The sequence below is a fragment of the Macrobrachium nipponense genome, chromosome 31 (genome assembly GCF_015104395.2).
Source record: "Macrobrachium nipponense isolate FS-2020 chromosome 31, ASM1510439v2, whole genome shotgun sequence".
Taxonomy (NCBI): Eukaryota; Metazoa; Arthropoda; class Malacostraca; order Decapoda; family Palaemonidae; genus Macrobrachium; species Macrobrachium nipponense.
The window spans coordinates 45,562,019-45,587,018 of NC_061093.1; the positions used below are offsets into that span (position 1 = coordinate 45,562,019).

At 37.0% G+C, this 25,000-nt stretch overlaps 1 protein-coding gene across 4 annotated transcripts in view; it reads left to right on the top strand.

Annotated features, from left to right (window-relative positions):
• LOC135206939 (serine/threonine-protein kinase SIK2-like) overlaps positions 1-25,000 on the top strand; it is a 113,165-nt gene that overhangs the window by 32,270 nt on the left and 55,895 nt on the right. For 2 of the 4 annotated variants that reach the window (XM_064238449.1, XM_064238450.1), the window contains 2 exons: positions 11,639-11,755; positions 21,232-21,295. In XM_064238449.1, the coding sequence (XP_064094519.1) occupies positions 11,639-11,755; positions 21,232-21,295 (181 nt within the window). Of the gene's footprint in view, positions 1-11,638; positions 11,756-21,231; positions 21,296-25,000 lie in introns of those variants that run through there. The other 2 variants (XM_064238451.1, XM_064238452.1) reach the window with 2 other exon arrangements.

Here is a 25,000-nt window from a genome sequence, read left to right on the forward strand (position 1 = left end):
CCAACCACTGGTTTGAGCTGTCATCATTTATTTCATAAAGGAATTGTATTATGTTATTTGTCACTTTAGAATTACTGATTAATATAAAACGAACTTCAGTGTGGCGGTGTGTCCGTGAATTTCCAAAAGTGACTGTATTCGTGTAATGTAGTCATGGTCGATCTCAACCACACCCAGCTATTCATTTATATTCATCTTTCGCTGGATAAAACTTCACGGGTATGCTGGTGCTGTATATGCAAACCTTTCCATTTTACACTTACCCACCAATAGATATCCCTTCATAGAATACATCTGATGTGAACAGTTTAAATAAAGTGAAAACACGTTGAGATTGAAGCCTAGTAAAGTTTTATGAAAAACAAGTCTTAATTTTCTTTGAATGGGTTTCCTCTTGATGTGGACTCTAATAGATTAGATTTTAGTATTTGATTAGGGGCAGATACGTCTGACGTCACTGGTTTCATTCCATATAGAAAAAATAAGGATGTTTCTTGTTGAGATCTGTCATTGCGATGTTTGTTGTTGGGATCTGTCATTGCTAACTCAAAGGCAATTAAATATGATATTCTAGCAAAAACTATGAACACTCTTTGTTGTACAAAATTATATGGATTACAGAATCACAGTATATTTTACTATTAGCCACTGCGACACTCCAAAGGAGCATTTAACAAGCATGTGAAATACGTTATGTTTATTATTTGAATTGCTTTTTAAATTGCATGGTTAAATGTATACAATGCAGAATATGTATATGAAAGTTATTGAATGTAGCGTATGAAAAAACATGGTTGAAGCGTTGTCTCATGGAAAGCCAAGAGAGATTGCAGTTTACGGGATGCTTCCTGAAAAGTGAATCTGGTGAGCGGGAAAAAATATAAAACCTTAGGGATTGAAGAAAGAAGCAAAAAAGTTTATTTTACTGAAGTGAGATTGATTCGAGGAACAAATGGAAACCACCCGTAGAAAAAAGCTTAAAGAAAAAAGGAACTAGAAAGTCTAGGATGACTGAATGTCTTAGAGACAGCATCAGCATCAAGTTTAGAAGCAAAAGGGAAGATTTTTTATGCAATTTAATTATGTAGATTAATGAAAGAGAACGTACAAGAAAGCTCCAAGAAGACCCTTTTGCAAAAGCTGTGACGGGCATTACTGTATCTGTGACCGGTATTTTTTTCTTCTTCTTCTTCTTTTTTACTGTGTACCTTACGACCCAAGATTGCTGAAGAGATTGGACGTGCAGATGAAAAAGCATTTAGTCTTAAAATTTCAGGTAGAACTTGGTGTGTGTGTGTGTTTTTTTCTCTTTTTTTTTCTTTTTCTATCGCTTGATCGTTGTCGGTGTCTCCGAATTGCTCGTAGGTTTTGATCCCAAGAATCGACAGACTTTGTGATTTTTTTTTTATTAAATAGCAGATCGAGGAAATCATAATGTTGAAAACCTGACAGGGAAGTGTAAAGAAAGGTGATTCACGACATCTAATTTCAATATTTTTTGCATCCCGCGGGCATCGCTCCCTCTGAGGGTTGCTCACGAATTTACATAAATCATGTCATGCGCTGCATGTCTGGCATTTAAGAATCTCTGGCTGAGAAAACGCGAAAGTGCTTCAAGGGCACGACATTCTTTCATTAGCTTTTATCTTCAGTGTGTTTCTCAGATGCTTACCAAAGTGTCCATTATCTGCAAGGCGTTAGGTTTATTATTGTTATGCTCATTTATGCTGAAAAATCCACAAAGTGATGATTTAATTGTTGTATATTATATAGTCCACAATTTTATCTCGTTAAATTGTATTGTTTGTAAGGGTTAAAAGCTAAGACAATCAGGTGTTCCTCCCACGTTTTAATTGATATAATTATGGATTTTTTTTATTGCACGACAACAACAACAACAATAATAATAATAATAATAATAATAATAATAATAATAATAATAATAATTATTATTATTATTATTATTATATTATTATTATTATTATTATTATTATTATTATTATTATTATTATTATTATTACTGGCCAAAACAAGAAAAATATTCATACGTAGAGCAAGTTCCAAGGACCATTAATTACCGAATAAACTTCCCCAGACAAGAACCAGAGCCAATGAGCAAATCATGTCCATTCTTTGTCCAGATGTAGATTATACTTATGATATCTGGATGCCAAAATGAGTTTGCTAGATTCAATGTTTTTGAATCCTCACCACTGTGTATCGCGGATTCGCTGGAGAAGAGCCTGAGAAAAAAAAAGAAGTAGACGCTGCAGGGGTTGAGGCGTCTGCAAATAAACAGACAGACAGACAGCCGCTGTACTGTTCGTTAATTATATGTAAATAGATCTGTGAGGGAGAGTAAAAAAACAAGGGAGGGATGTTAGCTTCTGAGTCGAAGCCGCAGGACTGATGCCGATTCATATCTTATTAGTTTTTCGATTATATTGATTTCTGCGCCTCTGTTGCCAAGTGAAATAAAGGAAGCATGCGAAGGTAATCGCATGCTTCCTTTGTACGGACACATTGCGCCTCAGTGGCATGATCGGTATGGTCTTGGGCTGCCACCTGGGTGGCCGCGAGTTCGATTCTCGGGCATTCCATTGAGGGGTCAGAAATGTGTATTTCTGGTGATTGAAGTTCACTATCGACGTGGTTCGGAAGTCACGTAAAGCCGTTGGTCCCGTTGCTGAATAACCACTGGTTCCATGCAACGTCAAAACACCATTCAAACAAACAAACAAACAAACACACTCTGCCCAGCTTCAGACTGGATGTCCGGTCAAATGCCGCTAAATATGAATAATGGTGTTGTTTGTATTCAAATGGACTTTCGTTAAAAGCTTGTTCTTTTCTCTTTCTTAGTTTTTTTTATATATATTTTTCGCGAGGAGGTGCATTTCCCTGAGCTATATCACCTTATCAGTCATTGCAATCATTTTGATCCCTCGCGACTATTAATAGTTTATTTTTTACCCAGCGAAAGATAGAATTAATTGTTTAGAATGTTGATGGCTTACAAACTTTTATCTAGGAATGTCAGCGACAATAAAGTATTAAAGTATCTTCCACTTTGAATTAAAATGAGAGTGTTATTGAGTTAAAATGAGAGTGGTTATTTTCTGTCTTGAAGACGTATATTCATCCTATCGGCGGTGGTACCGGAAGCGTAGAATAACATGCAGCTGATTCTTTTTTTTATTCATCAAAAGATGTACAGGCGTCAATCCCTCCCCCTCCCCCCCTCCCCCCCCAGCCCCACCTCCTGTAATCATAATGGTTCCAGACGCCTGGAACTGGTGTCAATAATAATAAGCGTCTGGACATGGGGTTCCAGGTAACGACATCATGAGGATGGCCTCTATAAAGAGGGCGGAGATTTCCCAGAGGTTTTTAGCAGGAATTCGCCGAGGGACCTCGCGTACGGTCCCCTCCCTCCCTCCTTCTGCCATGATTATGATCATGGTGATGAAACCATTTACTACCGGCTGGCCGTCTCCCCGAGGTCCTTATAAAAAGATTCTCTCTCTCTCTCTCTCTCTCTCTCTCTCTCTCTCTCTCTCTCTCTCTCTCTCTCTATGACATCTTTTTCTTTAATCTTATACCATGCTGGTTTAATTTTTTTTTTTTTTTTTTTTTTTTTTTTTTTTTTGTTTTTTTTTTTTTTGCACATTAGTTGTGTTGGTTTATGACAGTTATTCGTTCTTAGTGTCCGGAAGTTACTGCGTTTGTTACTGTGAGTCGTGGTTGTATTTTTAAGGACATTTAGCTTCCTGTTTTTTTTTCAGTTATTATTTCACTCGCGTTAAAAGTAGAGCATTTATTAGAATGGGAGTTTCGGCTTTATGTTGCTTCTAGACCTCTTCGGCAAATAAGTAAATCATTCACTTGAGCCTCAGATGGCCGTATGACGTGCCAGTTTCTTGCCCCCAGAGCATCCCGGCAACACAAATGATGTTTGTTGGTCAGATTAAGCTGGTTTGCTGCTGGACGGATCTTTGCATAGTGGCTCGTAAGAAATATTAAGTGTTGAAGTGAATCAGAGGCCTGGCGTAGTGGATCAGTGAACTCGTTCGTCCATTTTGCCGACACAGATCAGTGGTGTTGCTGTAGATTAAGTTGGCCTTATGCCTTCATGCCTCTTTCTCCTAGAGCGCCCTGGGGACCCAAAGGTTGATTTATAGTAGAAATGAAACCAGCCATATGCACTGTGGGCATTACTTAGGGTTCTTTGCAGCGTGCCTTCGGCCCCTAGCTGCAACCCTTTTCGTTTCTTTTACTGCAGCTCCTTTCATATTCTCTTCCATCTTTCTTTCCACCCTCTCCTAACCGTTGATTCATAGTGTAACGGCTGCGAGGTTTGACTCCCGTTACACTTTCAAGCCGTTTACTGTCAATTTCCGTTTCAGCGCTGAAATACCTCATAGGTCCCAGTGCTTGGCCTTTGGCCTAAATTCTTTATTCAATTCAGTTCAGTCCAGTAGGTGTGGTAGTCTGTGAACAGGAGTACTATCATAGACCAGGTGTGAACCTCGTTACTCTGCCCACCACCAACAGAGACGAACAAATGACTTTCTGTTCCTAAGTCTTTCGTGATCCGGTAAGTGCGGAGATATTATCCGTGGCTGGACACCCGCGTGCCTGGAGGGGGCGGGTGCCTTGGTTGTTATTTTGTTTGATGGTGATCCTCGGTGGGTTGGCGCTCTGTTCCGGGGCTGGTACTCGGGGCTCTTCTTGATGGAATGGATGGATCATAGTATATGCTAATGACGGAAGGGAGTTTCTTCTCTCGGGCATTCAGTGGAAGTAGGTATCTTGGATGCGCCGCCTGTGTTAATTTCGGACAGTCTACATGCCCTGGGTGGTCAGTTGGATATTGGATGCGTATTGCCCTTTGTTGGTGATTAAAGTTAAGTATATCTTAGTTTTACCAGACCACTGAGCTGATTAACAGCTCTCCTAGGGCTGGCCCGAAGGATTAGATATTTTTACGTGGCTAGGAACCAGTTGGTTACCTAGCAACGGGACCTACAGTTTATTGTGGAATCCGGACCACATTATATCGAGAAATTAATTTCTATCGCCAGAAATAATTTCCTCTGATTCCGCGTTGAGAGCCGAGAATCGAACTTCGGACCACCGGATTGGTAGGCGAGCCCGAAAACCAGTCGTCCAACGAGGAACTTTAGTTGGTGGTGGCCGATAAATGATTTGAGGGGCGGGTGGTCGCCAAACCAACGTAGGATGATGACATCAGTCTTCGGGTATTTAAATTGATGGGCAGTATTCCGCCTGTGAGAATAAATTAACCTTGTGCCTGTTTAAATAACGTTGATCATGCTGTAGCGTATTGGTGAATGAGTAGGTTTATGAATTTTACAGTGGTACTGCAGTAACTCATTGAGCACGAAAATATATTGGTGATGATCTCGTTGGTGAGGTTCGTGGATGGGCAGTTTGTGAGTTAATCATGGTAAATATTATTTGTCTGAGGGAAAGTGAAAATATATACATTTTTCTTTATAAAAACCTTGCGGAGTAAAATATCGAGTCTTTTGTTGAACATTGCATAGGCAATTTTTCAAGGGATTTTAATCGCTTGATTACTGTCTTCAGTTACATTTTTTTAGGTATTTATTTTATATTCTTTCCTAAAAAGACGTATTATTTACGCATTCTTCTATTTTTTGTGCAATGTGGTGAATAAACATGAGTTGTCATGGTTACCTACTGCAGGCCTCCTGCATATTCTTTCCAAAAAATGGGTACAAGAACTTGCTCTCCAGCCATTTTTGTATGACATTAGCTTCTACCCCTATTTGATGTTGATCATACGCTTTTTAATTTGAATTTACCTTTACTGAGAAGTTTGTCATCCTTTCTGATTAGGCTGTGATCTCGCCTTTTAATTTTACGTTGCATAGACTTTTCTTGCGATTTTAAGCACTATGTAATTTTGGTTCCGAATTCAGTCCCTTTCCTTTGCGTTTTGATTCAATCTTTGCCTCTTAATTGCTGAAGTATGTTTTTTTTTTTCAAATATCTCATGACCTCATTTTAATTTGGCCTTGACCCTCGTTTGTCGTGTCCCCCCTCCCCCCTTTTTTCCTTTCTTTTTTCTTTTTTTCTTGCTTCCGATTGATGTTGATTGCCAAACTTTTTATTTGACCTTCGCCTCTTTCCTGTTTAATTTGACATTGATCTCTCTTCTTTTTGGTTAATATCCAGCACCATTCGGATTTGTTATTTCCTGTTTGATAAGGCGTTGTTCATTTGACCCATTTTTGCCTTACGTATTTTCAACCGAACGATCTCAGTTCTGTTAAATCGAAAGTTGGTTTTTTTAATTGTGCGTGTGGCAGTGTTGATTTCAAATTTGTTTTGGTCCATTACTCTGTAATTTGGTGGTCGTCTGCGTTTTCAGATATTCACACATAGGTTTTCATTCATGAAACAATGCTATGTATTAATATGTATGTGTGCCATTTCTATACACACGCGCATAAGTTTATTTATATTCATATATATCGTTATCTACCTTGCACTGTTTTTATCCATAGCACCCCCATTCCAACGGGATGATGTCAGGCTTATTAAATTGCATGTTCGCTTGTTATTATTAGAATTTGACCCATTACTTTTGATTTTGAGGGGTGTCCTCTTTTTCATGCTATTTCACTTAGATTATTATTGATTAAAAAATATTGCCGCCTACCTGTCTATATATAGGTATATATGTGTGTGAGAGTGAGCAGATGCTCTCTCTCTCTCTCTCTCTCTCTCTCTCTCTCTCGTCTCTCTCTCTCTCTCTCTCTCTCTCTCTCTCTCTATATATATATATATATATATATATATATATATATATATATATATGTGTGTGTGTGGTGTGTGTGTGTGACTGGTAAAAATGTTCTGTTACAACAGAATTCTATCTTATAAAAGGAGCCCATAAAAACGTCAAAATAGAGAAAGAAAGTACTATTTCAGAGACTGCTGTCTCTGAAATAGTATAGTACTTTCTTTCTATAATTTTGGCGTTTTTATGGGCACCTTTTATTATACACACACACACACACACACGAACTGAAACGCAAAACAGATATATAATTATAATATCTAACATATTCATTACAGTATGTTCTTCTTGAACGGTTACCTTTAAAGAATCTTGCAGTCTTCTTTTTTTTACGTCAACAGTATCCCATGACAAAGTTCATGTTTCTGTTACTATTTCGGGTATCACGAATGATGCCAAACCACAACTTTGTAGTTGTTTAATGTTAGCTGGTTTGTTCCTGGTGAAGTAAATAATAAACTCGAATTCTTCGATGTGTATGTTATTTTTCCAAAATGAAAGGTGGTCAGATGGCGACGTTAGCAATCCCCTCGGATAAAGTTCCTTTTTTAAAAACATTTTAAATCATTTCAGATTTCGTCATCCTACATATTCTGTACTTACTGAGTAGCGTATTTCTTACCTGTCATTGGATAAATAACCCGAACCTTTATTGGATTCGACTTTAAATGGATAATGTCAGTTCACTGGAAATAAATGGTTGTGAGACGATTATCTATCACGAAAGCCTCTTCAGGAAGTTACAGTTGTGGTTAATAACCGGTTTCCGTTCTTTTAGTTGTAGTCTTCCTCATGTTATCTTCTGTAGTATTGCTGTTAATAATAATAATAATAATGATAATAATATTATTATTATTATTATTATTATTATTATTATTGTTGTTGTTGGTAGTAGTAGTAGTAGTTAATTTTGTTGTTCCTCTTCCCTCATGTGATCTTGTCCTGGCGAAATAGTACTTTTGTCAAAATAAACTTTTGAAATCTATTCAGTTTCAGTGATTTCAATCTTTTAGCTCTCCGGTTGTCTTACGTTTCATGTAAGCTTGTCGAAGGGTCCATTATTCAAGATATATCAGCCTTGTGCATATTGTCTCTCCGTCTTGAACATTTTCCACTATCTGAAATTTGGCATCTGTTCTCTTCACTTTGATTCCGGATACCGGATAGTCATTGCTGTCATTGTGTGTGTGTGTGTGTGAGAGAGAGAGAGAGAGAGAGAGAGAGAGAGAGAGAGAGAGAGAGAGAGAGAGAGAGAGAGAAAATGTTGATAATTTTCGTAGCTTACTTTATTGAATGTTAATTTCCCACTGGGCGGAGAAAAAAACTGTTGAGTTGCCTCGTTTTGCAAGTCTTAAGGGAAGAGGGGAATGTGAATAATATCGCGCTTGTAGATCATATCACCAACTTTTTCCTTAAATAGCTAATGACATCATTATATTCCTGTGCACTCTCCTTTTATATATACCTCACTCACACACACACGCACACACACACACACACATATATATATATATATATATATATATATATATATATATATATATATATATATATACACTACATACATACATACATACATACATACATACATACATACATATATATACATATATACATGTATATATATTATATATAGTATGTATATATACATATTTATATATTATACATATTATATAATATATATCTATCTATTTATAATATATATTTGTGTTTGTTTTTTGTGCCAAACAACAGGTAAGTTAATTTTTAAATGGTAAAACAACCCTTGGTTAATTTGAGTAAACTTACATTTAAAAGACGAAGTTAGTTTGGTGTCTTATATGTTTCGTGTGGACTGAAATGAAAATGTTTGTTGGAAATTTAGAAAGAATTATTATAGGGCTATCATTGGTGTTTTATGGAGAAATATTGAAATGTGATAAGGAACTTTATTTTTCACCTAATTCACTTTAAGTGGTGAGTAATTTTTAAATGTGATAGGGATTTTATTCTTCACCTAATTAGTCACCCGAGTCTGAGTCATACGTGAATAAATATCTGTTCATGTTCTTGCGTCAGAGATTTCAGTAGTATATTGCTGATAAAGCAGCTTATTGGTGAAGTAAACACTTTACTCCTGGTATAACGTAAGTAACTTAGAATAGTGCAGTTTTAATGACGTCAGTTGTACAATGTTGATCCTTGGTATACAAGTGGTTTAAGAATCACTTCAGTGGTGCACGGAGTCCTCAGGCTTCCGAGAAAATCCTTACCAGAGAGAAATCCTCGTGAGAAAATAAGCTAGCTCTTTTTTTTTTTTTTTTTTTAGAGAGAGATCCTTTTTTTAAGTTTTTTTTTAAATGGTGAGTGCCCTTATAGCCAAGGTTTTCAAAATAGGAATGTTAATGTTATGCATAGAAGTTAGAATGTTAATGTTATACATAGAGGTTAGCAATGTTGTACATATTGTTGAGTACACATCTTCATTGCTGGCAAGTATTGATTGATAATTTTTTAATGAAAATAGCATCGACGTTTGAGGGTAAAGAGTGGAACAGTTGTAATTCGACAAGAATACAATTAGCATACAGCCACTTTAATTTTTTGTTTCAGTCACTAAGGCAGATCTAGTTTTGGGTCTCTTGGATGTTTTTAGAATTCAGGAAATTATGATTTTATTATAGAGCTCTTTCTTGGAATTATACATTTCACTTTGTATCTTCTAAACACTGTTTATAAATCTCATTGAAGGGCTTTAAAATGATTTTGACATTAGCTTCTCGGAAAAACTTGTGTAGTTTTTATTCATACTTCACCTTTAGCCCTGTCAGTTAGTCACTCTCAGCAGACCGCAATTGATCCTTTTAAAAGCAGACAGCCGCCTCAGTGAAAATTTATATATTCCAGTCCTTTTTCATCTGCTGCAATGTCAGCATTTGGGAAATTGCTTTCCAATGTTGAATCATCACACATTGAGGAAAACAAGAATCTGATTCGAAGTTCAAGTTTTCATTTACAATAGGATCAGAATAAAGGGAATCTTAAAAAAAAATCCATGGAAAACTGCCCCCCCCCCCCTACACCCACTCACCTCACCCATACACAAACAAGGCGTATACTCTCTCTTGCACACGCACAGCCTGTCTAACCTGTATATCTGCCAGTCAGTCTAAATCACTTAGCATTGTTTCATAAACTTGTTATTTTTTTATTATCTGCCTGACATTGCTTTCGTTTCCATGATCCTTGAAAGGAGTGTCACCTTTGCCTAGGACATGCTGTTTTGATTAAAGTATTTTCTACCTTGAATAGACATACAGAGCTCCTTTTGTTTATCTGAGTTTTTCAAGACTAGGAGATTGACTTTGTGGTCACAGTTCGTGACAGTAACATGCCGACGAGTCCATTGATCTCTTCGTCCCTGCTGGATCTGTTGCTACTGCTAATGCTCCCTCTATGTGAAATGCATTGTTTCTTTAATTTTTTCTGCGCCTCACACCAATAGACTGCACGCAGTAGGCTGACATGCGGTGGTGAGATATGCATTCGAAAGAACCTAATCACCATATATCACACACTACCTACACTGCAGGCTCTTTCACCCAATGAGATGTGGATATTTGACTGAATACGAATTCTTACTGGCCGAGACTGAAACAGTTTATCAAAGAAAAAATTTCTTGAGGACACGGAATATATATATATATATATATATATATATATATATATATATATATATATATATATGTGTGTGTGTGTGTGTGTGTGTGTATGTATGTGATGTATGTATGTAGTATGTATGTATGTATGTATGTATGAATACATATCTATGTAAGTTAGCAAACTTTAATGTCTCGGCTTTCTCTTGTATTTTAGCAATTTTTTACGGTATGGATAGTCTGATAATATTCTGTTACTGAATGACAAATTTGACAGTGAAATCACCCAATTCACCCTCGTCCTTAAAGGCTTTCTAAAAACCAAAATGTTAACATCTTCTGGCACCATAAAACACATACACACACATACATACATACATCACACACACGCACACACATACACACACACACACATATATATATATATATTATATATATATATCTATACTATCATATATATATATATATATATATGTGTGTGTGTGTGTGTGTATGTTTGTACATACACACACATATATATATATATATATATATATATATATATAGTATGTATATATAAATACTTTTTGTATTGTTAATATACTACATTTTCTTATTAACTGATGTTTATTTTTACGCTTATGTACCAATACTTTCAACAGTGACAGTAATATGAGAGAGGGTCGACTTGGCGAGCCATGGCTCTAGGGACTATAGGTATCGTATCGAAGCTCAAACCGAAGTACTCTCGTTCTGTATATTTACTTACATGTGAGAGCCTTGGTGAAAGAGGTTTACCCCCGGCTGGACGACGGCAAGTTTAAACGTGAAGTTTATTACACATGAACTGTCATGGTTTCAGGCAGGAAAAGTTTGTGGATATGCTTTAATATAAAGATGGCAAGAGCCATCACACGTAGCAGGAAGTTGATGCCAATTTTTTAGGAACAGGAAGAAGTGTACCAGACTTCCTCCTCCTCCAACTTACCACTACAGCCAGCTCCTCCTCCTCCTCCTCCTCCTCCTCCTCGTGAACCACCAACACCACTTCCTCTTTATCAATAGCTCTTTGCGACTGCTGTTAACCGCGAGGCATTAATATTCATATTCTTAATGCTTTCTGGTATCCGCGCCCACGTCATACGGTAACTGTTCTTTCTCTTTCCAGGTGGCCATCAAAATAATCGACAAGTCCCAGTTGGACTCCACAAATTTACAAAAAGTCCACCGTGAAGTTAAAGTCCTCAAATCTCTAGATCATCCTCACATTATTAAGTTGTATCAGGTAAGTTTGTCTTGAAGTCATGTTTTCGATTGCTGAGAAAAAAAATCCAACTCTCTCTCTCTCTCTCTTCTCTCTCTTCTTCCTCGTCTCTCTCTCTCTCTGTTCGTGTGTGTCCTTTCACTGGATCAAAGAACTCTCTACCTCTGTTCCTAATGAGTTACCTTCCTCAGAGTTCGTTCGTTAGAAAGGTGTTCGTATTTTGCGGGAGAAAGACTGAGAAATTTAACACATCTTGAGTTGCTTCGATCGGTGATTTAACAGCTCGCGAAAGTTCCTCGTTGGACGAATGGTTTCCGCGCTCGGCTACCAATGTGGTGGTCCGAAGTTCGATTCTCGACTCGGCCAACGCGGATTCAAAGGAATTTATTTCTGGTGATTAGAAATTATTTTCACGATACAATGTGGTTCAGATCCCACAATAAACTGTAGGTCCCGTTGCTAGATGACCAATTGGTTCCTAGCCACGTAAAAATATCTAATCCTTCGGGCCAGCCCTAGGAGAGCTGTTAATTAGCTCAGTGGTCTGGTTAAACTAAGATATACTAAACTAAACAGCTCGCGAAATGTATTTACCAGAGATGTAAATGTTTCAATATCTGTTGGGGTGGTTTTACTCGAAATCTGTGAAGAAAGGGTGCCACTTTTTAAAGTATCAAATAACAGGACTTTGAGTATTTAGACGAATTATGAAATATTGTGGGAGCTTCCTCATTGTTCAATAGAATGCGCATTAAAATAAATTTTGAAGGTGCTGGCCATTTAGGCTTGTTTCATGTGAGTGTTTGTTTAAGAGCAACATCAACACTGCCAACACTTTCACAAACAACAACAACAATAACAATAATAATAATAATAATAATAATAATAATAATGTTTTGGAGTTTGGACGTTCCTCCAAGAAGCGAGGTCCTTACTGGTTTTTGTAGGACGTAACTAGGAAAATTGGCCAAAACTCTAATACGGATTAATTTGTAGCAAATGAAATGAATGGTCAACGTAAAAGCTGCATTGATGAACGTAAATAATATTTCGTCGCTTCTATTCAAACTCACGGATTATATTGAGGAATGTTGAGTTTTAGCCAGCATTTTACGGTGAGTCAAACCAAACAGGATCATTTGCAACAAGAATTACGTGAAAAGGGTTTACAAGCATGACTTGTATTTTTGTTGCATATAGAAAACAGTTGTTTACGCGTGAAAACAGCTGTAACGATCTCGGTGTTATGCTAGACTTTAACTTGTTAGTGACTAAACTTACTGCTGTCAAGCTTGTATCCTTGCCTAGTGTTTTTTTTTTTTTTTTTTCGCTGTTGGATTTGATGGTAGTCAAATTTGTGCTCCAGTTTCATTTACCATTATTATTGTATTTACTTGTGCCTAAATTCGAGTAAAAATGATCATACAAGCTATGAGAGTAATCTTCAGTGACCGAGTTTTATTTGTCAATATTTAGTTGACTCAAATATTCCACATGGATGCTCGAGGTTTTCTTTCAGGTATGTGGCAGTCTCAACCAGTATATCAAGCTTTCAAGAATTAAAAGTGAAAAAGTCTTTGCATCAGTGGTCATTAGTTTTAGATTCAGGGCGCCTGTCCTCATACTACGAAGTTAGCCTTTGGGATAATATTTTCTAGCTTTGAAACTTTGAAGCGTAGTAAATTTGCGTCTGACTTCTGCGTTATTTTAGTATAGCCATCTTCGAATGTAATGTTTATCTTAAACCTAATGATACAGCTGGACTTGCATTTAAGTTAGATGACTTTATTTGAAAATATTTATCGTAACGAAATTAACGAAAAATAGATAATGCTTAACGAATTTCTCTTCCTGGACCTGTTTCGAAACCCAACGGATGAAAGCAGAAATTTCCGATTTTTCCTGCTGTTCGTATTCTCATTTTTTTTTTATCATGGATTTCGGTGGAAATCATATTTAGAAAGAACAGTAAATCTAAAAGTCAAAGGGTTATTGTGTGGCAGTTGAATTTTCGTGGCTCTGATAAATATGACTCCCCCCCCAGCTGAGTTCATTCTTGGAAGTTTCATTGGTAGAAAGATGAGGCATTATGCTTTTATTAATATTGTTATTTCCTTACTTGGACGATGTGTTTATATAATTTTTTCCCTTATTGTGTCAAAATACCGTAGTAACATTTTCAGGAATGAGTATAAAAACGTGTTGCCATGTTACAGTATAAGATCAAAGGAACTCATAACCAATGTGTTTCGTATGAAGCTCTTGGCATATCCAGGCAACGGCATTTCAAGCCTTAGGTAACTGGGTAGTTGGAAGTTCATTCTTGGTATTTCGATGTTCTGTGCAGAGTCACTGACTTGAAGTTGTGGTTTTCATAGTCTTTTATATGGTGAGTTTTGGAGTATTTCTATTCAGAAACAATACTGAGAACATTGTATGGAATATAATACTTATTTAAAAACGTCCATTGTCGAAGCCACCCAACCCAAGAGAGCGTCTTTCATCAGGTCGTCTCACCAGTTTAGTCAGAGTTGTCATTATTATTTTAAAATTGAGGAAGTTCATGTCCCTTGAATTCAAATTTTTCTTTATTTATGGATTCACACTAGTCAGTAATGTCATTTGGAGTGAAACCCTTTACTTATCTTTTTGAAAGGCCACAATAAACCTTAAAGTACTGGTAAGGTTAAGATGGCTAAGCGTTCAGTTCTCGATGGTAATAGCAGAAATCTCTGATATCCTCCATTGATCAGTTTTATTACAAAATAATGCCTTTCTCGTGAACTTAGACAAAACTTACCTTTGAAATATTGTATACCATTTGGATTATATAGTCTGCTGTACGCCTGTTTTTGGCTGGGTAGTGTAGTTTCTGCAATGTTAGGCCATGAATATAATTTTTCTTCTGGTACCCTTGGTAAGTGGATGATTTCCATCTAAGTATCACCTCGATAGATTTTTTTTTTTTACTTTGGAAAAGTGTACGGTACAGTGTGGATGTATGGTATCTTAAATAAGAATTTTACACCATTAAGATACTGCTTTAGGTTTCCCCTTCACGGGGTTAGACATAAAACGAGTTCATTCCATTTTCTTGAATTGTTCATTGTCCTTCTGAATTCGTATCTAGTGTAGCTCCTAAGCTCTGCTCCCTTTCCATGATTTTCTGGTCCCTCGTACCGGCCTTCGCTCTGCCACTTCCATTTTACCTACTTATCTTACCTACTGTTCCATTTTAACTGTTCCTCGTCCTTTCTCATTCTGTACTTAGACTACCACAGTTTTGAGATCTCAGTTTATTTACCAACCTCTGGCGGTCAATGATTAAAGATGAGGATTATCATCATATTTTAGTAGAGTTTTTTTAAAACAGAATATTAGTGGGATAGGCACATGATATACATCTATTTAAAGTTACGTAAAAGTACTCAAGGCTAATACCGTAATCCTCTTTACCTAAGGCAATAGAGCCGTATGTAAGATAGTCTCAGAGGTGTTTCCGTTCCTTATTTATGTAAGGTAGAAACAGATATGTTTAGTCTGTTGTTTATACCCCGTAAGTGCACCTCATGCGGTGCACTGTAGGCATTACTTAAGGTTCTTTGCAGTGTGCCTTCGGCCCCTAGCTGCAGCCCTTTTCGTTCCTTTTACTGTGCCTTCTTTCATATTCTCTTTCTCCATTTTACTTTCCATAATCTCCTAACAATTGATTCAAAGTGCAGCTGCGAGGATTTCCACCTGTTACACATTTCAAACCTTTTACTATCAATTTCTGTTGCAGCGCTTAATGACCTCATAGGTCCCAGTGCTTGACCTTTGGCCTAAATTCTATATCTTCAATTCCATTGTTTATATCACTGTAAAAGGGGCAAAGATGCAGGGCAGCAAATACAGCATCTGTTCATTTCTGGAATACAATTGATATTTACTCTGGGTACTCGCTTCCTTAAAAAGTCAGCTCCTACAGAATCCTAAAATGAAACTCTGACGGTCATAAACAGTAGTAAATTTAGGGATTTTTAGCGCAATACTTTGAGAATGTTTGGAAAATAATAACAAGGGTAGGTATGCTCAGTCAGAAGGACGGTCACCCCAAGCAAGAGCGGTTTCTCGCTGACTTCACCTTGGTACGGCGTCAATAACCTCGACGTTGCGACGCCAGTAAGAACTAACAAATCATTCAATCACCTTGGTAATCTTTCCAGCAGATGCCAGTGGAGCATATTAAATGAGCGCTAAACGACACCGTGAGGTATCACTACTTTTTCAGTCCTTTTTGTTTGCTTTTCGTGCAATTTACACCGGATCGTTTAGATGAATTCATTAAAGCAGTGTAAATTGCGTTAGATAGCGAAACGTTGTTTTAGTAATATATCCCCAAAGAGCTGTGACTCATGCACCTTTCATTTCCTATATATATATATATATGTATATATATATATATATATATATATATATATATATATATTATATATAATATAACGTTCTAAGATATGGCGGTTACTGGTAATTCGAACAATATAAGACTGTTGTAGGAAGGAATTTACATCTCAGATGGTCCTTAAAATACATTTATTGCAACGTTTCAAAACACAAAGGTTTCATTTTCAAGCTGTAAAGACAGACAACAACAATATTAAATGTCTTTACAGCTTGAAAATGAAATCTTTGTGTTCTGAAATGTGTAATAAATATATTTAAGAACCACCTGAGATGTACTTCCTCCTACAACAGTCTCATATATATATATATATATATATATATATATATATATATATATATATATATATATATATAACGTTTGCTAATTTCTTACAAAATTATCGAAAAGTTTATATGTAAATTAATACGGGGATGGTTCCATCAAATAAAATTTGGCAGAGGTAGGGATGTACCTTTTATAATGAAGGGGCCTATTGCGTGGTTGATTGCTCGTCCCTGTTTCTCGTTTTCCAGATCTGATAAACTGCAATCATACATATTATTACTCTAGAATTTGGCAACCAGATTGATAAGGGCGTGCTGAGTGGCAAGAAGTGTTGGTTAGATTCCGGGGGAGATGGGAATGCAATTTCTTGGGAGAAATGACTTATTCCTGTTTTCGTGGAATTAGTGACGAGAGCTTTCGCCCTAAAGCATCTTTTGTTAGAAGGGCTCAGCCTCAGTGGAGGATTGCGGACCCTCAACGCTCTTGTAAGAAATGTTGCACTTTCTGAACTAAGGGTAATTGAATGATTAATAATTTATATCTTGCACACGCGTTGTGTATGCATGGAACGACTAAAATGTATACATTTGGGTTAATTCACGATGTGTCATGCAGTTGCTACACAGCACAGATTCGACGTTTCTTGCCGCTTGAGACCTGCAGTCGTGAGGCCCGTGTGTACAGAGCTTGCAAGAAGAGATCGTTTAACCCAGAAGGTCATCCCAGCATTCTGGCCGCAAAACCCGAGCGCCCCTCGCCGTTACCCAATCCTCCTGCAATAACTTGAACTTGGGGCATTCTTGTCTGTGGTGAAAAAACAGCCACTGCGCATATAAGGTTTCCAGTTACATGATTCAAGCGCATTAGTAGTGCAAAATCGAAAAGGATCTTTAACAGTGAGAAGATGGTACGAAAAAATTACGTTAAATCACTATGAAAAGGTTCTCTCTCTCTCTCTCTCTCTCTCTCTCTCTCTCTCTCTCTCTCTCTCTCTCTCACAGTAGACAATTAATGAAGCAAAGTTGAATGGGGGAAAGCCAGTAGTAATGCAGACGAGGAAAAGGCTGTGTAAAGTAACTGTTGTTGTTGTTTTTTTGTTTTTGGTTTTTTTTGTCTCATGAAATAGGTGTGATACAAAATGCTGGTAACAGGAAGAGTTACAGGGATGCATAAAATAAGCTCAGGTATGTGATAGAAAGAGGTAGTGACGCAGCGTGGAGGCTCGAAGATTATGGTTTGAGCGATAGTCTGTTGAGGACGAGTGGAACTATAAGAATAGGCAGACAGGAAACTGGGTAGTGCGATGTAAGGGAGAGTTTGCTTCTTCAGGAAAGAGTGATGAGAAAGGTTGCCGAGAGAAAGGGAATGCAGTCAAGTTTGGAGATTGAAAAGCAAATAAGGTATAAATAGAAGATTTAGTATCGAAGGTGTTGCAGCAAGCACGAGCGATGAACGTTAAAACTAGGTTGTGGAAGTGAAAAGAAATCGTGCAGACGAGACAACGTGGATTTTGGAGGAGCGGAAGTTTGGACTCATCGAGACATTAGGAGTTAGTGAAGAGGTGAATGATAGAGTAGAGGTTAAGCAAGGAAAGCATTGAGTTATTGCATTTGCAAATATCAGTCTAATGAAGCAGAAACTGGACTACATGGAGGGAGGGGATGTTGAGCCAACCTATTTATGGAAGTGAGGTGTGGTTGTTGAATGAAAATAAAAGAGGCGAGTCCTACTACAATAAATTTGTGTATAGAGCGAGGAAAGATAAGAGGGCGAGAGGCGCATAAGGGCTAAAAGGGTGAAATGGGGAATCCATTGTTTTGATGTGGTGTACTGTGTATATGAAATGAGTGAGGTGTGCTTTACAACAAGCATGCATAATTCGGATGTCTTAGGCGGAGGGAGGACAAGGAAATCCAGAAAGTACTTGGTTAATGAACGGGGAGAAGAGTTAGAATGAAATAATAGGTCTTTACATCCAGAAAGCATGAGGGTGAAAGGTATGTAAAGTAAAACCTGACATGATGCACTTGCCCAGGCTTATTTATAGATATATAAAGTGGTTGTAAGGCTGTAGACATTTTTTTTCCTCTCTCTCTCCAAAAGGCCTTATCCCAAAGTCAGCACTTGAAAGATGCCCTGTGCGTTACCCCCCCCCCCCCCCCCCGAAACTTCCTCCTGTTCTGGAAAAGATCCGGTTTAGTGAAGAAATGACAAAAACAAAAACTCTGATTGAATTGCCGGTGGAGAATTAAAGTAAAACTGACTTTTCTTATTGCAATAAATAGAAGGTCATGAACAGCATTTGCAGATTAAAGCTAACTTAGTTTATTACTGGCAGTTCATATATTGTGACAAGATAGATAAAAACAATAACAGTTAACTACTTCGTTTACGGTTAATTTTTGTGATATGCCAAATAACAATGCCATACCTTGCTCTTTACACTGCTGTTTTATCACAAAATCCATTCGTAATTTGAATTTGTTGATGCTGTTAAAACTCTTTCTCAGAACAATGTATATTTAGATACGAAATGTAGGTCAGTGGGGGAATTTACACTTGTTTTGAGGTTATTGTGCAAGATAATTCATTTTTAGTTTTCTTCAACAGAAAACTATTGTTCTGGCTTTCTCATACCGTCCGTCCGTCTACACTGTATTCTGTCCGCCCTCAAATCTAAAAAAAACTACTGAGTTTAGGGCTGGAAATTGGTGGTTTGATCATCTACCCTCCAACCATCAAACACCAAATTGCAACCTTGTAACCTCAGTAGTTTTTGTTTTAAGGTTAAAGTTAGCCATGGATCGTGCATCTGGCAACACTTTCCGAATACATGGGGCGCATCCTCACTCTACCGTATCTGGTGAGCAACTGAAACGCTACCGGTGACCAGTCTTGCTGATACACCATTATATGTTGTACAGAAAACTCGATTGCGCCTAAGAAACTTCGGCGCATTTTTTACCTGTTTTTATATATGGGGATGCCTGAACTAATTTGCGTGTAGGGTTATTAATTTTCAGTTGTTGTGTCAGTGAGGAATAAATAAAAAACATATATACTGAGTTGCTTTGTAATGACTGCATACATCATATTTATTTAATCTAATTGAAAGTTTCTACATCTTTATCCTTAATTTGCGTTATTGATGAATTTAGTTCGTGACATTTTTAACCACGTAATTTTATTTTGACTCTTAATGTACGTGAGAATTGAAAACGATTGATTATTATTTATTAGTATTTTCTCATACAATATCCTTCCATGCTTTTGATTGTTTGGGCTTCTGTGCGTTACGTTAATTTTGTATCTCAGTTGGAAGCTTTTTCCTATTATTTGTATTATTTTCACTTTTTGTTTGATTAGTGTGAGGAAGCTCCCATGATCAGTGCCACATTTAAATTTATTTCCAACTTGGTATTTATTTGTAACTATAACTTTCTTAAGCTCTATTTTGGGGATTTATATTTCATCCTCTTCTTGTTTGCCTACTTTCTCCAATATCTAGCTTTGTCTATCATTATGTATTTGCATATGCAAATTTTATATATATATGATATATATTATATATATTATATATTATAATTATCTTATATATATATAATTAATATACTATATATATATATATATATATATAGTATATATAGATATATATATATATATTATATATAATATATACACACACACACACACACACACATATATAATATATATAATATATGGCAATAGTATAGAAATTCGATAATCAAGCTTGCATGAACCGACTGGAAGGACAACAATTGCGCATATATCCAGTTTTATGAATTTTCTCTTGCTTCAAATAAATTAAAGGATCCCATACATTGTTGTATAGTAATTAGGTTGATCTGTAAAAATTCCCACATAATTTTCCTTGTGTTGTTATTATTATTATTATTATTATTATTATTATTATTGTTAGTAGTAGTAGTAGTAGTAGTAGCTGTAGTAGGAGTATTAGTATTGTTTAATTTCGACATACGCAAATGGTTCCCTTCCCACTCCTGTTCCTTTCTGTTAAACCAAATCTCCTCCCGCCTAATAACATCTTCCCCTTCTGTATTTCTTGTCCAGTTTGATTTTGACTGGGTTGTTTATGGTTGCCTCAGAAAGAGAAGAAGTAAGTACTTCAGAAACAACATTATGCAGAACGGTCGGTTACGCATTCCTGTAATTTCCCCTCCAAAATTACGTTTTTTTTTTTTATAACGAAGAAAAGCCAAGATCTGAGAATAATTGTCGTTTCTTACGCCGAAGAGAGATATCAATATAGGTGAAGCATTTTGTACTTATCTGGTACTCGGCTTTGTTTTGATCAAGAACAGAAACCGTCATTTAAACCGTAGACATATCTGAGAAACTTGTTAATGTGGACAAAAGCATATATCTTGCTCACGCATGTATACACTCAAGCGCATTTACATTATTGATCTCTTTTTATTTGGCTGTTCGGGAATGTTTATCTAAAACAAATATGGCTTGACATGAATACTCATGAATATAAATAGCACGTATATGAGATGTATACGATATGATATTTATGAAATCTCTCTCTCTCTCTCTCTCTCTCTCTCTCTCTCTCTCTCTCTCTCTCTCTCTCTCTCTCATGCATAATGCCGGAAGAATAAAAGTGTGTTTCAGCCTTCACGTGTAACCTCACTTCTTTAGATTAAAATTTACATCTGCAGTATACTAGATAATACTTGAAGTATATAGTGTTGATTGTCATAAAAGTTTCCCTTACAATATTTTTTTCTCCTTTTAATTTCAGGTTATGGAATCTAAAAATATGATTTACTTGGTGTCCGAATATGCAAGTAACGGAGAAATGTTCGGTAAGGAGAGATTCTATTTTCATTGTAGTCAGTGTCACTGTGACGTCATTTTAGTTTGCATGAACTTTCGCTGTAGTCGCTGGATTTCCATGAAGACTAATCTCAACGGCCTGGAAAGTTGATTGATTCTCTTCGTGTGGAATCTAAGTACTTGAGAGTTAAGCCTCGGCTTTTATTATTATGCTCCGAATTGAAACATATCAATAGGGTCTTGTAGAAATTTTATTTGTTACAGCATTGTTTTTTAACTTTTGGTAAGAGCTAAAAACATAATTAATAAATCTACATTTTTAATAGGATATTTTAGAATTTCAGATTGTTAAAACACTGTCCAATTATTTTTGGAAGGAGCTAAAAGCTTAGTTGAATATACATTTGTTTAATGGATTCTATTTCATTTAAGCAACATATTTCTTTAACTAGCCTTAAGGGAACTAATCCTCACAGTGAAGCCCAAAGCTTTTATTATGTACATTGATGTTGAAAATCCATAGCGTTGTGGGATTTTCTTTGCCTTGACCTTCGTTGGCTTTCTTTGGGACACAAGACCCAGCAAGATTAGGTAACGTTTTAAGGTCATTTCTATTCGGGCCTGGGAAGAATATTCACCTTTCCCAACGCCCTCCTGAAGATAAAAGGAGGGGATATGCAAGGCCCAACCTTGAACCCAAAGTCATTTGAGATAAACTCTTTGTGTGTGTGTGTGTGTGTGTGAAAGAGAGAGAGAGAGAGAGAGAGAGAATTGTTTTTATATTGCACTTGTTTATTGTTGAGGGCTGATATACTATATATCACGCATATGAACTTCGTTTGAATGAGCCTTATACTCATTTTGTTACTTGAAAACACACACACTTATGTATATATATATTATATATATATATATATATATATATATATATATATAATATAGTTTATGACTGGACTACATACACTCCCCATTCCAACCATATCTTCGTACGCATTCAATCCTACCCATTCACTATTAGAACTAACATATTTTTAATCTTGCATCCACCTCCAAAGTCTTTCTGACACTAGAGGTTCTACGTCCTCGTAGCTCTACATGTTTCAGCTACCCCAGTCAGTCACTCTCCTCCATAGTCCTGCACTCACACTGCAGAAGTAATCTCGTATACTCTGCATAAACAAATCAACTATCATGCATGCATGAACAGTGAAACGTTCTCTGTAGACTTATTTTTTCTCCATTTATTTTTTTGCAATATTAGTGTAGGATATGGAACTGCAGACCCCATGCTGCTCGCTGTTCGATGACTTTCACAACAGCCAAAATGGCAAGAATGCAGTTATTTATCTTTCCGAGCATTTTGCAGGAGGAAAAACATGGTTACTGCTAGTTTCTGGAAGATTTCCTCCCTTCAGTGGGTCTACTGCCCTTAAGAAGTGCTCCTCTACCTCGAAGTATATTATATCTGTACGCCAAACCAGTGCCACTGCCTCGGCCAGCAGTGTCCAGGTTTTACTGTGTAGTACTTCCATGGTAGCAGTCCTTAGTGAATCAAATGACTTGATAAAGTATATGGTTGCTGCTTGCCTCAAGAAAAAGCCTCATTGGCCGTTTAGAGATGCTGCTCTCCCAATGGGTTCACAGCCCTCGAAGCCTTTATATCTTTGGAATTCGGTACGTAAGAAATGTTGATTGTTTTAAGTTGTGTTGAAAAAAATATATATATGAGCTCAGTGAAGTCCAGTCTCCCTCGACTATCATCACAAAAATGGAACAATTTTTCAACTAAATAACCTGTATTAGTGATAAAGTATAGGAACTTAAAGAGGATGAATATACTAGAATGCGTCAACTGGAGACTTATTAAGAAGGCTGACTCTTTGTGAACAGGAAAAATGTTTATGTCACGTGACCTATGAAGAATGGATGCCAGTTTACGAAAACTGTTTAGAGGCTGCAAAGGAAAATAACTTTTCATGAGAGCAAAAGGGTTTTTTATTGTGCTTATCAAACGATTTTATATTAATTAAGAATGTTGCTTTCGACTTGCAATTTTCAAAGGGATTAGTAGAAGAAATGAGTGAGGTGGATTCATAGGGAGGTCCTTAACTTAAACTACAAGCTTTCAGATGCATTTCACTTATAAACATGAGAACAAGTTTTGGTGTTTACGTTTATGGGACAGTGTGGGAGAATATTCTGTATGCGTAGATAGTTGCCGTTTTAACTCTCTATCAGAACTTTCCATCACGATATATAGTGCCTCAATGGCGTTGTTGGTATGGTCCTTGCCTGCCACCTCGGTGGCCGCGAGTTCGATTCTCGGGCATTCCATTGAGGGGTCAGAAATGTGTATTTCTGATGATAGAAGTTCACTCTCGACGTGGTTCGGAAGTCACGTAAAGCCGTTTTTCCCGTTGCTGATTAACCAGTGGTTCCATGCAACGTAAAAACACCATACAAACAAACAGTCATGGTATAGGACATGTGGCCAAGCAGACCAGCACATCGACAACGAGATAAATTTGTTGCCACTGCTACAACGTAAAAACACCAGTCATCAAGCAACAATTCTCTTCTACAGAAAAAGTCTTGGGAAATGTAGATTATTAGTATACTGGCATGGACAGAGGATTGGGGTATATTGCAATAAAGAACAGAAGGCAAAGAAGACGTTAAGGGAAAAGAAAACAGATAACGAATTGTTTGCAGAATGGAGGAAGAGAGAAAACTTAATGATGCAAGTATTTGGACACATTTCAGTGAGATTCCTACCTAGTGCTGGTGGCACCTAGATGCTAGAGATGTAACCCTTCAGTCATTTAGCGAAGCTTTCAATGCAGGTGTCACAAAATCCAAGAAATCATCGTATATAGCTGGAAAGGTAAAGGATACTGAAAACATGTCTCTGGATACAATTCTAGAACTGAAGGGATCAAATATTTACCTCCTTTTATTGCTGGCGCTTGACTTGGACATTTGATACTGCTGTCATGATTAATCCCGAGGAAACTCATTACGCTGAACGCGCTGCTGAGGAGGCAAGACAGATCATAGCTAAGTAGAGAGCTGTAAGAATTTTCCCATGTGGGTGATGAGTACTGTCATTCCAGTCATTACTTAAGGTTTTATAGCGTCCCTGCGGCCACGAGCTGCAATCTCTTTCATTCCGTTTATTGTACCTCCGTTCATATTCTCTTTCTTCCAGCTTACTTTGCACCTTCTCCTAACAATTGATTCATAGTGCATCTTCCAGATTGTAATCTTGTTACCTTTTCAAACCTTTTTGCTGTCAGTTTCTGTTTCTGCGCTGCACGACCTCATTGGTCGTAGCGCTTGGCATGTGGCCTACATTCTGTATTATGTTACGTTAAGTGCTGTAAGAAAATAATAAGGTCAACGTTATCTGTATAAGTAGCCATTTTTTCAATTGAAACAGATTCTTTGGTGTGGAAAAAGTGAAGAACTCTTAGAACTGTACCTGCAGAGTGAAGGGTAGGACGCACCAATCAGCCAGGGTAGCCCTCGGGTTCACATAATCCACAAAGCTCCAAAGATAATGTAGTAGTACAAGACTGGAGAAGCGGCTCCATGCAGTTAAACAGCTTTATCGAGCAACATACTCATCAGTGATGAAATATTGATTTAAAACATGGCAGTTGCAAGGAAGGCAAAGCCTTCCCAGCTGCAACATCATTCCGTACATGGACTGATAAGCCCCACGGAGAAATGGA